The sequence below is a fragment of the Dicentrarchus labrax genome, unplaced genomic scaffold (genome assembly GCF_905237075.1).
Source record: "Dicentrarchus labrax unplaced genomic scaffold, dlabrax2021, whole genome shotgun sequence".
NCBI lineage: Eukaryota > Metazoa > Chordata > Actinopteri > Moronidae > Dicentrarchus > Dicentrarchus labrax.
In genome coordinates, this window is record NW_026136708.1 from 16,321,013 (window position 1) to 16,334,620 (window position 13,608).

Below are 13,608 nucleotides of genomic sequence, written 5' to 3' on the forward strand. Positions count from 1 at the left end.
CATGTAAAACATCAGATAGAAGCATATTATACACATGTAGCCCCAGTGTTGGGAGCCAACAATAACCCCCGGCCACCCCTTGGCGGTGCCACTGGAAAAATGAGAATAAATAAATACAACAATTTAAATATCTTTCCAATCAGAATGAATTCCTGGTAAAGCAGACATCACTCTGTCATACAACTGTTTAATAAACGAGCGCAATATTTTATGAAATATCCCAAAAGATCCAAATGATTGAAAACATTTAACCAAATGTAAAGATCTCCTGTAAGCTGTCCCATGTTCAGTGTTACTTCCACCCTTCAACTAACTGTTTCCGTGTGCTGAGCTCGAGCCTCCGCTCTCCGGGGCAACCCGGGACAGCAAAACAAACGCACACGGATACAGCGATAGGAGTGGCCAGACAATCGGATTGGATAACAGGATGTGAGTTGAGCTGTTTTGGGGTGAGGCGGTGCGTTCTCGGGGTGCACAACTTTCTGCGTGTTTGCGCAGTTTCGCAGCTCTTCATCCACTCTGGATAACCCGAAAAAACAGTGAGCGCAGGTCGCGCGGGGCTCTGCGGCGCAGTGCGCAAATCTGCGAAAATACCCGAACAGGCCGCTGCACGGCAGAGTTCTCACACAGCCACCGTCTCATGTGTGGTTTTACTCGTTGATGCGGGGAGAAAGTTGTGGACATGTTTTCCTGAAGTGCACGGTTTTGACGGATACAGTGTGCAACATTGTAACCGCCGCGTTTAATGAGCACTTCCAGCCTCTCTCCGGACTTTGGATTGTGTTTTCGTGGGCTTGTAAAGTCGCTCGTTCGCCATATTGCGCGCTGTGAAACTCGAGGGGAAAGTTGTCAAGAGAGTTATGACATTTGCTGCGCACAATCTCTTCATGGGGCTGCATGCAGTCGACTTTGATCGAAACCAAAGTGGCTCCATGGAGCTGGCCATGGGGAGCTCTGTGCACCATTGATAAGGTACATACACTCTGTTTAACTTAATGTCCACTAATCTGCTGTGTTGCCTAATAGTACTCTTGCTCTTCGGGCGCTTCCTTATTGCTGATTTTTCTACATAACATCACTGGCTATCGCTCGGGTGATTGCACGAGTCCCTTCGTTTCCTGTATTTCTTGTTGTGCCAAATGGCAGCTGCACTGTAGGCGCCTCCTTGTTGCTGTGGCTGCTCCGCTTCCAAACTTCTTCTGCTCATAACGTCCTCTCTTGCACGCACCTGGACGTAATTATCAAAATATATAGGTTTTGCTCCTCCAAGCGCTTTACACCCAGAGACATGCTCTCTGACTGGTTTTCACTTTTACTGACAGGGCTATTTGCTTGTGTAGGCCTCGATTTCCTCTTTGCTGCACACGACTAAAAACTTTTGTATGCTTGTCCCCAGAGAAAAAGAAAGTGTCTAACCCCTCCTTTCTCTCACAAGGTCCGGCACCAAAAAAGAGGATGAGAAGAATGGACAGCAAACCTCATATTTGATTCTGGAAGGAGGGTTGCTTTCTCCCCACCCTGCACTTTCCTTTGGGATTTACATTTCCTCCCAAATACCTCCGTATACACAATTAAACAGAGAATTCCTCAGCCCCAGGCATTGAAAGCACACTACAGAGGCAATAACTGAGCTGTTTGCATACTCACAGATCAAGATTGAGAGCTCTGACTCCAACATTTTTGTATAATATAATATTACTATGAGTCTTCCTCCTCAAGTTAATACTGACAAGAGTGGTAAGCATCGGGCTGCAGCCATGAAGGAGCCTGTGCAGCACTCAGGTGAGGTTTATTATGGTATGGGACCTCCGGCTTTAGAGTCAAGCCACAGTGACTCTGCTAGCAGCTCTGGTGTTTACAACCCCGAGAAAGGGCCCCAAAGTCTACCGCACTATCAACAGGCTGCTCCAGTAAAGTGGATGCACCAGGACTCCATACAGGCCCCCGGCTGGTCTCAGGAAGCTCCTGTGCCAGCCTGGGGCCAGAACTTTGGCCCCTATGTGAGTGGAGTGAATGTCAGGGGTCAGATGGTGTTCCACAAAGGAGTCCATGAGGGTGTAGCTCTGCCGATGGGGGCAGAAAATCAACTGCCAGGGCCAGTTGAGGCATATAGAGATGCCACCCAGGCCCAAGCTCAGGGGAGGGGGCTCGAGTGGGAGCAGCATGCTGCGGCTGCAATGCACCAGACTCAGCTGCAGGCCTATCAACACACACACAAAGGTGTGGAGATCCAAGGTCAGCCCCATGTACCTCCTCACGCTTTGCAGGGGTCCATGCTGCAGCCCTTCCAGGCAACATTTAGACCCAGCAAGCAGCAACAGTTTTCATCCGGTTATTACTCTGTTTTTCCAGGCAATAAGGGCGTGCCGAGCCTGGCGTACAGCGAGCAGCCTAAAACTCAACAGCAACTGCTCCATCAGATGCAGCAGCAACAAATGCATCACCATCACCAGCAGCAACAGCAGATACATCAGCAGCACCACCTTCAGTTCCAGCAGCAGCAACATTTGCAGCAACAGCAGCAACAAATCCAACAGCATCAAATGCAACAGCAACAACTGCAGCAGATGCATCAACAGTATCACCAGCAACAGCTACAAGAGCGGCAACAACAAATTCAGCAAATGCAGCAGCAGCAGCAACAGCAGCAGCAACTGCAGCAACAAAATGCACCACAGCAAGAAACAACACAACTTCAGGTGCAACCCAAACAGCAACAGACCCAAAACTTTGTGACTTATCAGCCTCCTGAACACTGTCCTCCTGACACTGTGCCTAAAGAGGAGGTTGTCCAGTCTGTGGAGCCACAGCAGGAACCAGAGGCTCAAACCAGTGATACATCATCCGTACCAGGTCCGTGCCCCGAAAATGACGCCACAAATCCCGCAGAGCCTTCCGATGCACTGCCGGCTGCACCCCGGCGCTCACGCCGTCTTTCCAGAGACGGACAGTCCCCACTGGGTCCCCCTTCGACAAACATCTGGTCTCAAGCAACCAAAGAGCCTCCACCGCCCCAAAACGGAGTAGCAGGCGTTTCGGCTGTGAGAGGAGGGGAAAGCCAAGTCACAACAGGAGTTATCAAGGTCACCAGTAGGAGAAGGAGGGCGTCTAAGGAGATCAACTTGGAGACTCTGGCCCAGAAGGCATCAGAAATGGAGAAACTTGTCAAGGTTAAGAAAATCACTCATTACTCTGCTGCTGTACTTTTCATTTCCTGCTTTTTTACAACAAAATATCAATTTAAATACTCGCTTTAGGCTTTACTTGAGGAAGAAAGGCAAGATCAGCTAATCCGTGCATGTACGAGCACATTTACTCATTTGGCAAAGTTGGCAAACAGCTGTACAAAGAGGAAGAGCCCTGTTTCTATGCAGAACTTCCCTATGGTTTACAAAACTCTTTTCTTAGGTCTTTTTACTTGATTCCTACAACTGTCAAAGTGTCAGCTATAGCAGGCTGTTTTACAAGTATGCAGACATACCATACAGTACACTGTCGTACACAGATACTGGCGCAACCTGAAAAACGGCTATTATTGAAGATTCCTCATTTTTTATTTTAAATATTGTATACTCTTGTTTAACCGCCTGTAATAAAAGGCAATCCACTTTAACCTTGTTATTCAGGATTTATGAAGTTTACAGTCTAAGGAGCACACCCACTGCAACTGGCTTCTTTATTTACTCTTACTTACTTCACTCTTTGTTAAACAGAGACTAATCACAAATGCAACTAAATTCTGTATTTTTTTCTTAGAAAAGGGCACTTAGCGCTGTCCCCTTGGGGGGTTTATCATGCTCGTCATATGTTTTTGTGCAGAGTGTGCAGTGCATGCTAGATTTACAGTTGAGGCAGCTGCATGTCTGCACACCTCCACATTCCTCAGACTCTTTCCCAGTCATTCAGCAGAGCCAGGGAGGGGCCAAGCTGTCAGCCTGCACAGCCACACACCTACACTCCCCGACACACACCAAACAGGTTTAATATTGCCATTCACAACCCGGAGCTGCTGTATTGTGGTTAGCAAGCACTCCACTTACCTTTTGCCTGAAGTATAATTCATAAAACTGATTTATATGTTAAACTGCCCTTAGTAGACTTTAGGAAAGCTGAAAATGTTATCGGCTTGACCAGAAATACCAAGGAGGCATGTGCACTCCTTTCAATGGAAATATGTGGTAATAAAACTGTAACATTACTGCGGTAATCTGTGTAAACTGTGTTATCCTGATGTTACATTTGACAGAGGCAGCCCTGTAGATTTTTGAAGTTAAAATCAAGCAACTTTTTACTCAGTAAATGCAACATTAAAAGTAAAGTAGCCACTAATGAGCTATTATCCATTGACAGCAAACTAAATGACAATCATTTTGATAATCGATTGATCGTTTCAGTTGTTTAGTCAGCTGAAAATGCCAAATCTTTGCTGGGTGAAGCATCTTAAGTGGTAGGATTGGTTGCCTTTTATCAGTTTTATGACATTATAAATTAGAAATCTTTGGGTAACAAGAAAATTGAAGATGTCTTGATAAATTAATTATTCCTAATTTGCAGCCCTAATGTAATTTATTATGAAATACAACATATCATCATTCAGGGAGAAAACGTCTGAATGTTGTAATGGATTTAAAAATGAATCTGATCTAAAATGCCTTGATGTGTAGACAACCATGTGCATTCACACAATCCCTTTTCCATTTTTCCAACTACTTCCCAAATTTTTCTGCTGCTTTCTCTTTTCCTTCTCTCGTCATCTTCTCTTTGCTTTTGTGCCTCAACAGGAAGATGGTCCTTCAGGCAGACAGGCCACTATGGTGCCTCTGGTCATCCCTGTATCCGTTCCGGTGCACAGGGCTCAACCAGATCCTCAGGGCAGCTGGGCTCTGGGACGGCTCGGCCCGGGCGAGCGGCTTGCAGGACAGTCCGATCGCAAACCTTCTGTCATTGTGGCTCGTCGGCGATCGCTCAGAAACTCCATGACTGAGAGTTTTGGACAGGTTAGTATTGTAAGGAGAGGACATTTGCATTGTTTTGATTGTTATTGTTAATATCCTTTAGTCAGTGGTGAAACAGTAGGGTGATTTTAATCACACTTATCAGATATGTTTAAGTTGCGATACAATTAAAAAGAACTCGCCTTTCTAAGTAAAAGTCCTACATTAAGATTTTTTTATTTAACTCAAAGTATGAAAGTATTATCAGAAAATTATCTTAAGTATTAAGTTTTACATTAATTATCTATAAGTGTGTGTGTTATGCAGCAGAATGTCCCATCGAGTAATATGTTACATTATTGAATTAATACGGATTTATTAAGATGTGAACAGAAATTTTATGTTGTAGATGTACGAAAGGGGGTTCATTTTTAACACATTCGACTATTTGATTTCATGCTGAGAGTTAGAGGAGAAGTTTGACCTCATATCTGTCTCATAGCTCAATATGAAGCTATTGTCAGCTTAGCTTAGCATAAAGAGCTAGCAGCTAGCCTGGCTCTGTCCAAAGGTCCAAAAATCTGCCTGTCAGCACCCAAAAGCACCTAAAGCTCACTAATGACAACACATTAATGTCTCTTTTGTTTAATTCGTATGGTTATGTGCTGTATTATTTCCTGTTTCCCCCTGTCTTTATGTTCAGCTAAGCTAACTGACTGCTGGCTTCAAATGTGCCACTAGAACTGTAGGTAGCATAAAATTAAAGTCTTCAGATAAAGTATAAGTGTCTTGTATAATGTTACTTAAGTACAATCCTTGAGTAATTGTACTTAGCGTCTACAAAAGTCATAGTTGTAGATGTTTATTCAGACATTATGTAACTACCCCGTTGAAATGCAACCTCAGAGTTCAAGTTCTCATGAGTGCAAGCACCCTCAAAGAATCCGGCCTTTGAGATTTTAGACCGGAAAAACATCCACTATATGTGTGTGTGTGGCGTGGTTTAGACGATATCATGACTCACTAACTCTCCAAAATCCAAAGTAGCATGAACGGCTGTTTTTAAACTGGGCGTGTAGGTGGACAATGAAGCCTGATTCAGCAACTGCGCAATGGATGAATGTCATGGTTGTTAAAGTAATTTAGGAAGAAATGTGTCAGAAATCAGACGTGTAATAAGTGTGTTTAGGAAAGCCCCCAATGCAAGTGGTGCTTTGGTCCAATCAGATGTGGGAAAATGTCCATGTGAGCAAAGAAGAGTACATTTTAATCTCCTGTGTAGTAAAAGTAAAGGTTGTTTTAGTGACAGACGTGTTCACTGTGCGGTTTAATACTACAGCAAACATTTCTTGTGCAGCTACAAGATCAGAAAGCAACTATTCAGTCAGTTTACAGCACAACCAGACAGAATCACAGTGCTGCCATCTTGGCCATACTCTTAATTATGCATAACTTTAAGGCTTAATATGATATAAATTGGTGAGTTATATAAAAAAATATATACAGTTGTCATGAATGGCAAAATGACCTGTACAGACCAAAACAGCTTTTTGAACTAGGCTGTAAACATGTTTATTTGTAAAGTTAATATGGCGCCTTGTGGAGATTGATCACTTCAGTAGCCAGCCTCGAGTGGCCGTTTGAGGAACTGCAGTTTTTGTTACTTCTGCGTGACTCCATTTGCCAGCCACAGAGGTTGCTGCTTGCCTAAACTAAGCAAAACATTACACAATTAACTAACCTCAGTCTCAACCACCTCAACCCTTCTAATATCCAGGACGGGGAAAGCGATCCAGGGCTGGACGAGGACGGGAAATCCAAATGTAAACGCCGACCTCGGCCCGAGCCTCTCATCATCCCTACGCACAAACCATCCACCTTCATCCCTCCATCCCTCTACTCCAATATCTCTTCCTACCAGAGCAACCTGCGCTCCCCGGTCCGCCTGCCGGACAACCCCCTCACTCTGCCCCCGTACACACCTCCACCCATCCTATCTCCTGTTCGCGAGGGCTCAGGACTCTACTTCTCCACCTTCCTGACAAACATCGCAAGCAACCAGATCCTGCCCCCGCCGCCTACGCCCAAATCTGCGCCACGCAGTCTGTTGCGCTCCAGTAAGTCTTAGCTGTTGCAGCTACAGGTATGGCCTGAGACAAATTCTGCTCATGAGGCACTCTCAGATAAAATCTAACAGAGGAAATTTCTTTTGTGTTTTCAGCAAGTTCAGAAATCACACCTCCTGTTCTGCCCTTGATCACCGATGCCACACCTGTTAGCCTCGAACCGTAAGTGCGGTCACCTAAACAGGCCTCTCAGGTTATCAGTCATCTCTTTAAGTGGAGGATTTGATGAAAATAGCTTGTTCCTCAACTCTCTTCGTGTGTGTGTTTGTACTTACAGGCGCATCAACATTGGGCAGCAGTACCAGGCAGAAATTCCAGAGTTGCAAGATCAACTTTCCTCCCAGTTTGATCAACACAAGGCTGACTTGGTTTGGCTCCCTGTGGATGACTCCTGCCTCAAACCGGGTGATCAAGAGAGGAGTAAGTATCTCACATTACCTGTCATCCAGTGACCCTTATTGTTCTTTTCTTCATGTAAGCTTTTTGTCACCATCTCCTCCTCTTCCTCGCTTATTCTCTCAAACTGTTGTCATTTTGGTTGTTTTTTTTCAGTGGAGGATTTGATGAACATGGCTTGTTCCAGTGTGCTCAGAGGCGGAGGAACCAACCAGGAGTTGGTTTTACACTGTTTACATGAATGTGGAGGGGATTTCCTTGTGAGTACAGTGACTCATAATATCTCACTCCGCTTACTGCAGTTCAGTTTGCAGGATTTTAAAGCTAACTTTTTTTTTATTAAATCAGTTTCCTAAAAAATTATCAGCAGCAGAATTTGGCAAAATCTTAAGTTTTTTTAATATATATATATAATATGACCTTATATTTACTGTAAATGCATACTTATTATTGTTGTTGTATAGTTGAAGATTTATCATGTTCACTTTAAGGAAACACTGGGACGTTTGATGCTTCAGGACACAGTTTTCCCCAAAGGCCATCACCTGACAGGTTATCACTACTCAGGTTAGCATTCTTCATCTTCCTCCTTCTGTCTTGTTCTCTGATTTCTCACCTCTTGTTTTTTTTTTTTTCACATTTTTTCCTCATTCTCTCTTGTAAGCACACAATAAATTGCACTGCGTCTGATTTACTCAGGCTCTGACTGCTGGACTGCAGAAGAGAAGCGCTACTTCAATAAGGGGATCGCTGCCTACACGAAGGACTTCTTTATGGTGCAGAAATTGGTATGCTCGTTAGTTTCACCCTGCAGCACAAATGATTATCAATCAATGTAAATAAATAATAATTTAAAGAAAAATGTATTAAATGAGCTCTGTGTGGCAATTTAATGCCAATAAATCATTAACACATTAATTTTTAAGCATTAGTGTAATTGCTTGAAACAAAAAAAACCATTAAAATACAGATTTTTTTTTTTTTTTGCCGTTACTGGCTGCATATTACGATATGAAGTTATATTTAAATGCAATGTACAATGTCAAGACGAGGCTGCTCTTCGTCACAAACACCTAAAACTTAGGGTTAAGTTCCAAAACATGCAAAAAAAAAAAGGAGAAAAAAAAAGAAGAGAAACAAATCTTGTGGCAGGAAGTAACTGGATTTATGGTAAATGTGGTCTTCATTTTAAAGAAACAGTAACAACACCACTTCTAGCATCAGAAGTTGTTATTTAGATGATTTATCATCAGTATATTGTTGCTACAAATGCACATTGTAAGAAAAGGTTCATTAATGATTTTAAAATTCTGCATGTGTATGTTTGTTTATCTTTGGACTGGTTTAAAGGTGCAGACCAAGACTGTGGCTCAGTGTGTTGAGTTTTACTACACATACAAGAAACAGGTGAAGATCAGTCGCAGCGGGATTTTAACCTTTGGCCCTCCAGATTCACCAGTGGAGAAGCACACCGAGGCCGTGGTGGATGTTAAGGTAGACTCAAATGTACTATAATGATGTGTGGTAAAGCATCAAAGGTACTCAGTTAATATTAGGGTGATAACAGTATTGAGTCCAATACCGATCTTATGTACTCATAAAACTACTCTGATAGTGCACCCGATACCACTTTACGGTGGCATGACTTTACGTAACCTCTCGTTAGTTGAGCAGGGAGGCGGAGGAGGAGCAATGTCAGCAGTTTGGAGATATTTTAAGCAACTTTTACAACAACATTAGCAACATTTAATTAGTTACAGTCAGAAAGTGAGAAACATCTGATGAAAATAAGAAAAAAAGTGATTGTTAGAATTGTAATGGTATTATTAAGTACTCATGTCTGTACTCTGTATCGGGATATACCCAAATAAGTACTTTGAATGTATGTGCTAAACAGTATTTTCATTGATTGAGTCGGATTACGAGAAAGATGTGAATTTCATCTTTGAGGAGGAGGGGCAACATATGGTCATTAGAAAATTTAAGGATGGTTCTAATATTTGGTGCAGTGATGTGTATTTTTCTGGTGTGATTCATTACACAGAGTTCACAGCAGTTAAAATTGGCGGATGGAGACGAGAAGAAAGACATTTCTTACGACCACGAGAGCAGCCAGCGGGCGAGGGTCGCTCAGTCACTACAGGCTCATGACTATGTAAGTATTTCACTACATGTTCTAGTATCTGCAAGGCAGTTTGCTGGCTCATAGTACCCCTCACACAAGAGTTAAACACAACTCCAACCATGTTTTTTTTGTTTTGTTTGGGGCTCCAGGCAGGAACAATTCTCATTAAAGAGCCGAACACTGTGAACAAGGAGGCTCATCAACCGGCAGCAGCTCACAGGCCTCGGGCCGAGCCTGCAGCAAAGAAGAGCAGGGCGCCGGTGAAGCCCCCGCAGGATCCTGACGAAGTATTTCCGTGCAAGAAATGTGGCAGGTACGGACCAAATCATCACAGATGTTTACTCTCTTTGCGTTAATAACTGAGTGATGCTTCCTCTGTCGGTTACAGTTACAGAAGTTCATCACGTGGTTCACCTCTTGTGTCGATCTTCGTTAGGGTCAAAAATATGGAAACCCAAAGTTTTTAATGATAGATAGATTTTTGAATTATTGAATAAATAATAAAGAAAGAAATAGAGATAAGATTTGTGGTGTAATTAAAACAGACATTTTGGGGGAAAAAAGACATTTAGAAAAGAAATAAATTAAATAATATAATAAACTGTGTGAAATAACATTTTATAGTATGAAGAAATAGTTAATTAGTGATTATTTATTGAGAATGTATTTATTTATTTCACAATACCATTGTTACATATTATATTTTCGTACGATTTTATATGAATTCAGTGTTGTCTGGGGTTTAAACTGCTTTACTTGTCCTTGCCTTAATGATTCCCAGTGTCAGACACAATACTCATCCGAATGTGGACTTTGATTGATGAGTGAATTGGTTACACAACTGATGCATGCTGGGATATGTTCTAGCCTATGACTCCAAATAAGCCTGAAGTCATTACTTACAAGGAGTTTGCCAAGTGTGCCTTCAAAATTCAGTCCTTACACCAAAGTTTAGTCAACTTCACAATAATTTTCTTCCTGTGCCACAGGGTGTTTTATAAGGTGAAGAGTCGAAGTGCTCACATGAAGAGCCATGCGGAGCAGGAGAAGAAGGCGGCAGCGCTGCGTCTGAAAGAGGAGGAGGAGCAGGCGGCGGCTGAAGCTCGGGCCAGGAGGGCGGCGGCGGTGGCGGCAGCAGCGGCAGCGGCGGCGGCGGCTCATCAGGGAGGAAATGGAAACGGAGTGACGGAGCAGGCGGATGTCAGCAGCCAGGAAGACTCATCTGAGGCAGAGGATGAAAACGATGAAGACTGGCACTGAGAGACAAAGAGCAGGAGAGAAATCAATGAGAAGATGGACTGATGGGTAAAAGCAGAAAGTAGAGATGGAGATCGAATCAGAGAGGGAGGGAGGAAGGGAGGAGGGAGAACGATGCCCAACGGAAAGCAGATTGAGGTCTTCCTGTTAACCTTCACACTCCCCTGGCTGACACCGGCTCTCTTCAGCCGGGAAGTCACACTCCAGTTTCACACATTTGTATCTTTTAAATATTCAGAGGAAGTTTATTTTTTTGTAAATGCACTTATTACTGTACGCTTCTGCTTTTTTTTGGGCCAATATTGCCTTTTTTTTAATATGCTTTATTTAATTGAATATATGTCAAAATATTATACCATTTCATTGCGTGGACTTAATGGTTCTATGATATTTCATTCAGATAATCAATCAGGATGCCTGTTTAGCAATAAAACATCAAGATCAAAGCAATCTTTTCACTTTATAGTCGCAACCCTTTTAAATAAGTATAGAGTAAGAGCTTGTATTTAAAATCTTTTTCTTAGGAAAATAATGTGCTGAATTTTGCAGATTTCCATGAGACTTTTTAGGTTGGTTACACACTTATTTTTTACAACTAAGGGACCTTTTGAAATGAATATGTACAAAAAAAAAAGTATATATGAGATTGCCATATATTTATGATACTGCATTTTGCAATGATTTTGGTAATATAAAATCTAATCATGTCAGCTGCAATATGACTTGTGAATTGAAAAGTTTATTAAAAATCTCTACTGTACCGAGAAGCGTGTCTTTATTTGTCACTAAATGGTCGGCGTATGACTGTAAGACGTTGTTGCTCCAGCAGATGGAGGCAGTGATTCACTATGTTGAAGGATATTTTCTCTCACACACTTGGTGGTGTGTAGATATACATTTTGTTGTCGGTTTGGATTAAGATAAACTTGTAATTCTTAGTGGAGCCATTTGTCATTTTACCAAGCTACCTCCCTTAAATCTTAAATCTTCTTGCTTTAAAATGCTGTCCTTACACCAACATCTTTATCTACTAAGCAAGAAAGATTTACCACTATAAAATATAAATCTGAAATGCTGCATTCGTAGGTCTGATTCAGTATGCTGGACAGTCTCCACAGGCCTATCATTTTCAGATTAGGGGCTGGAAAACCAACTCGTCTTCAGTCACAGGGGGTGTGGTGAAATTTGGCATTGATCGGTGGTGACATAACTCAGCCATTTAAAGAGCATGCTCAGTAAAGGGAAATGTAGCCTGTCCCTCCTCAGGAGATGAGATGCAAGGCATATTGCCCCGAGATCACTGAGGACAATGCGGCCTTCTGTCTCCCACTCTTCACTTACAAGTTGGACCTTGACAGCTCTCATTTACTTTCCTGCTCCTGCAAAAAGTAGCTGGTGAAGCTGAATTACACACATACGTCACTGCTTGTGGAGCCGAGACCGAGAGGAAAATCCTCTGACCTTGCTGCTTTCTGTGGTCCCTGGATTTAATGATACTAATGGAACTTAAAGGAATAGGTGGCCACAAAATGGAAATGTAGGGTAGTCACTATCACTCTGTCGGGTTCAAATTACAATAGAAACATGCAGAGTTAGTACTTACCGTTACATCTTCACTGTCTCGTATATATTCAAGATAGTGGTGCCATCGCTTTAAAAAAATAAAACAGGTCTAACAGCTCTGTGAGGATGTGATTAGTGGAGCTAAATGCTGGACTGACTTGTCTAATAGACTCCAAGACTGCTAAGTTTGCCAAAATGTGGAAACCCTTTCTTTAATATGTAAATGTATCTGTCATTTGGATTGAGGTTTTTTTTAAGTATTTTTGGGGGTTTTTATGATAGTGACAGCTGAAGACAGTCAGGATAGGGGGGGCAGAGATAGGGGATGACACACAGCAAAGGGCCACACGTCGGATTCAAACCCTGGGCCGCTGCAGCAAGGACTCAGCCTTGGTACATGGGTCGCTAGCTCTACCCACTGAGCTAACCAGGCGCCCCGACATTTGGATTTTGACAAGAACCTTTATATGAAGTAGGCTCTATAAGATGCTCAGGCCCAACTACAGTATGGTGGTTGCTGTTGTGATATAACTGACTCAAAATTATGTGCAATGTGTGACAAATGTGGTTGTAGACAATATTTTTTTCTTAATTGTCTATCCTGAACTGTACAGTTTTGTGTTTCAAATAGTTTCTGTCCTTTTCTGTCTCTCGTTTGTTATATTGACAATCACAAAATTCAATAACATTTGGTTTTCTAAAGACATAAATAATTTAAGATGGAATAACATGAATAATATACATCTTTATGTTGCAGTTTTTGTTCCTTTATATTATTAAAGTGAAAGTAGTAATATATGTTGGATAGCGTTTAATCACTAATATACACAAAGACACGTTGGTGCTATTAGATACTAGTTGATCCGAGACAGGATTGTTGTCCTCTGCATATTGCAAAGACCCTCCCCTCACTCCACCCTAAACACAACACAAAGCACAACCCTCTCTCTTTTCTGACCCTCCCAATAATTTTAGTACAGTCCCTTAAATATTTTGAGGAAGACTGAGATTAATTTCAGGCGCCAACTAATCCTGCAAAACAGGAAAAAAAAAAAAAAAACTGAAGAGATTTTAATTCTATGTTGGTCTATTCTTCATGAAAATTGGCAAACTAAATAATGACACTAGGCCGTAACTTATGGAAATATATGGTTGTCAAACATAAAGTATGGCTGCTTATTATTGACACATTACAGATCGCGTGTTT

At 42.1% G+C, this 13,608-nt stretch overlaps 1 protein-coding gene across 5 annotated transcripts; it reads left to right on the forward strand.

Annotated features, from left to right (window-relative positions):
* Positions 1-352: 352 nt before the first annotated feature.
* Positions 353-11,605, forward strand: mideasa (mitotic deacetylase associated SANT domain protein a). Of its 5 annotated transcripts, none has more exons than XM_051408741.1 (14): positions 436-972; positions 1,436-2,235; positions 2,353-3,170; positions 4,782-4,997; positions 6,712-7,051; positions 7,156-7,222; positions 7,338-7,480; positions 7,613-7,716; positions 7,948-8,023; positions 8,156-8,244; positions 8,807-8,950; positions 9,501-9,611; positions 9,731-9,894; positions 10,571-11,605. In XM_051408741.1, the coding sequence occupies exons 2-14, from the start codon at positions 1,701-1,703 to the stop codon at positions 10,839-10,841; spliced, it is 3,078 nt and encodes a 1,025-aa protein (XP_051264701.1). In that variant the 5' UTR covers positions 436-972; positions 1,436-1,700; the 3' UTR covers positions 10,842-11,605. The 5 variants fall into 5 exon arrangements, with proteins under 5 accessions (XP_051264700.1, XP_051264701.1, XP_051264702.1 ...); XM_051408742.1 differs by having other exon boundaries at positions 1,436-1,782; XM_051408740.1 differs by lacking the exon at positions 436-972 and adding an exon at positions 353-429 and having other exon boundaries at positions 1,436-3,170.
* Positions 11,606-13,608: the final 2,003 nt, after the last annotated feature.

Bases quoted from the DNA above. Each gene is read 5' to 3' on its own strand.
- mideasa (XM_051408740.1), top strand. From the start codon at position 1,701: ATGAGTCTTCCTCCTCAAGTTAATACTGACAAGAGTGGTAAGCATCGG. The intron at 3,171-4,781 runs GTTAAGAAAATC...GTGCCTCAACAG, and splicing joins AAATGGAGAAACTTGTCAAG to GAAGATGGTCCTTCAGGCAG. The intron at 4,998-6,711 runs GTTAGTATTGTA...TCTAATATCCAG, and splicing joins TGACTGAGAGTTTTGGACAG to GACGGGGAAAGCGATCCAGG.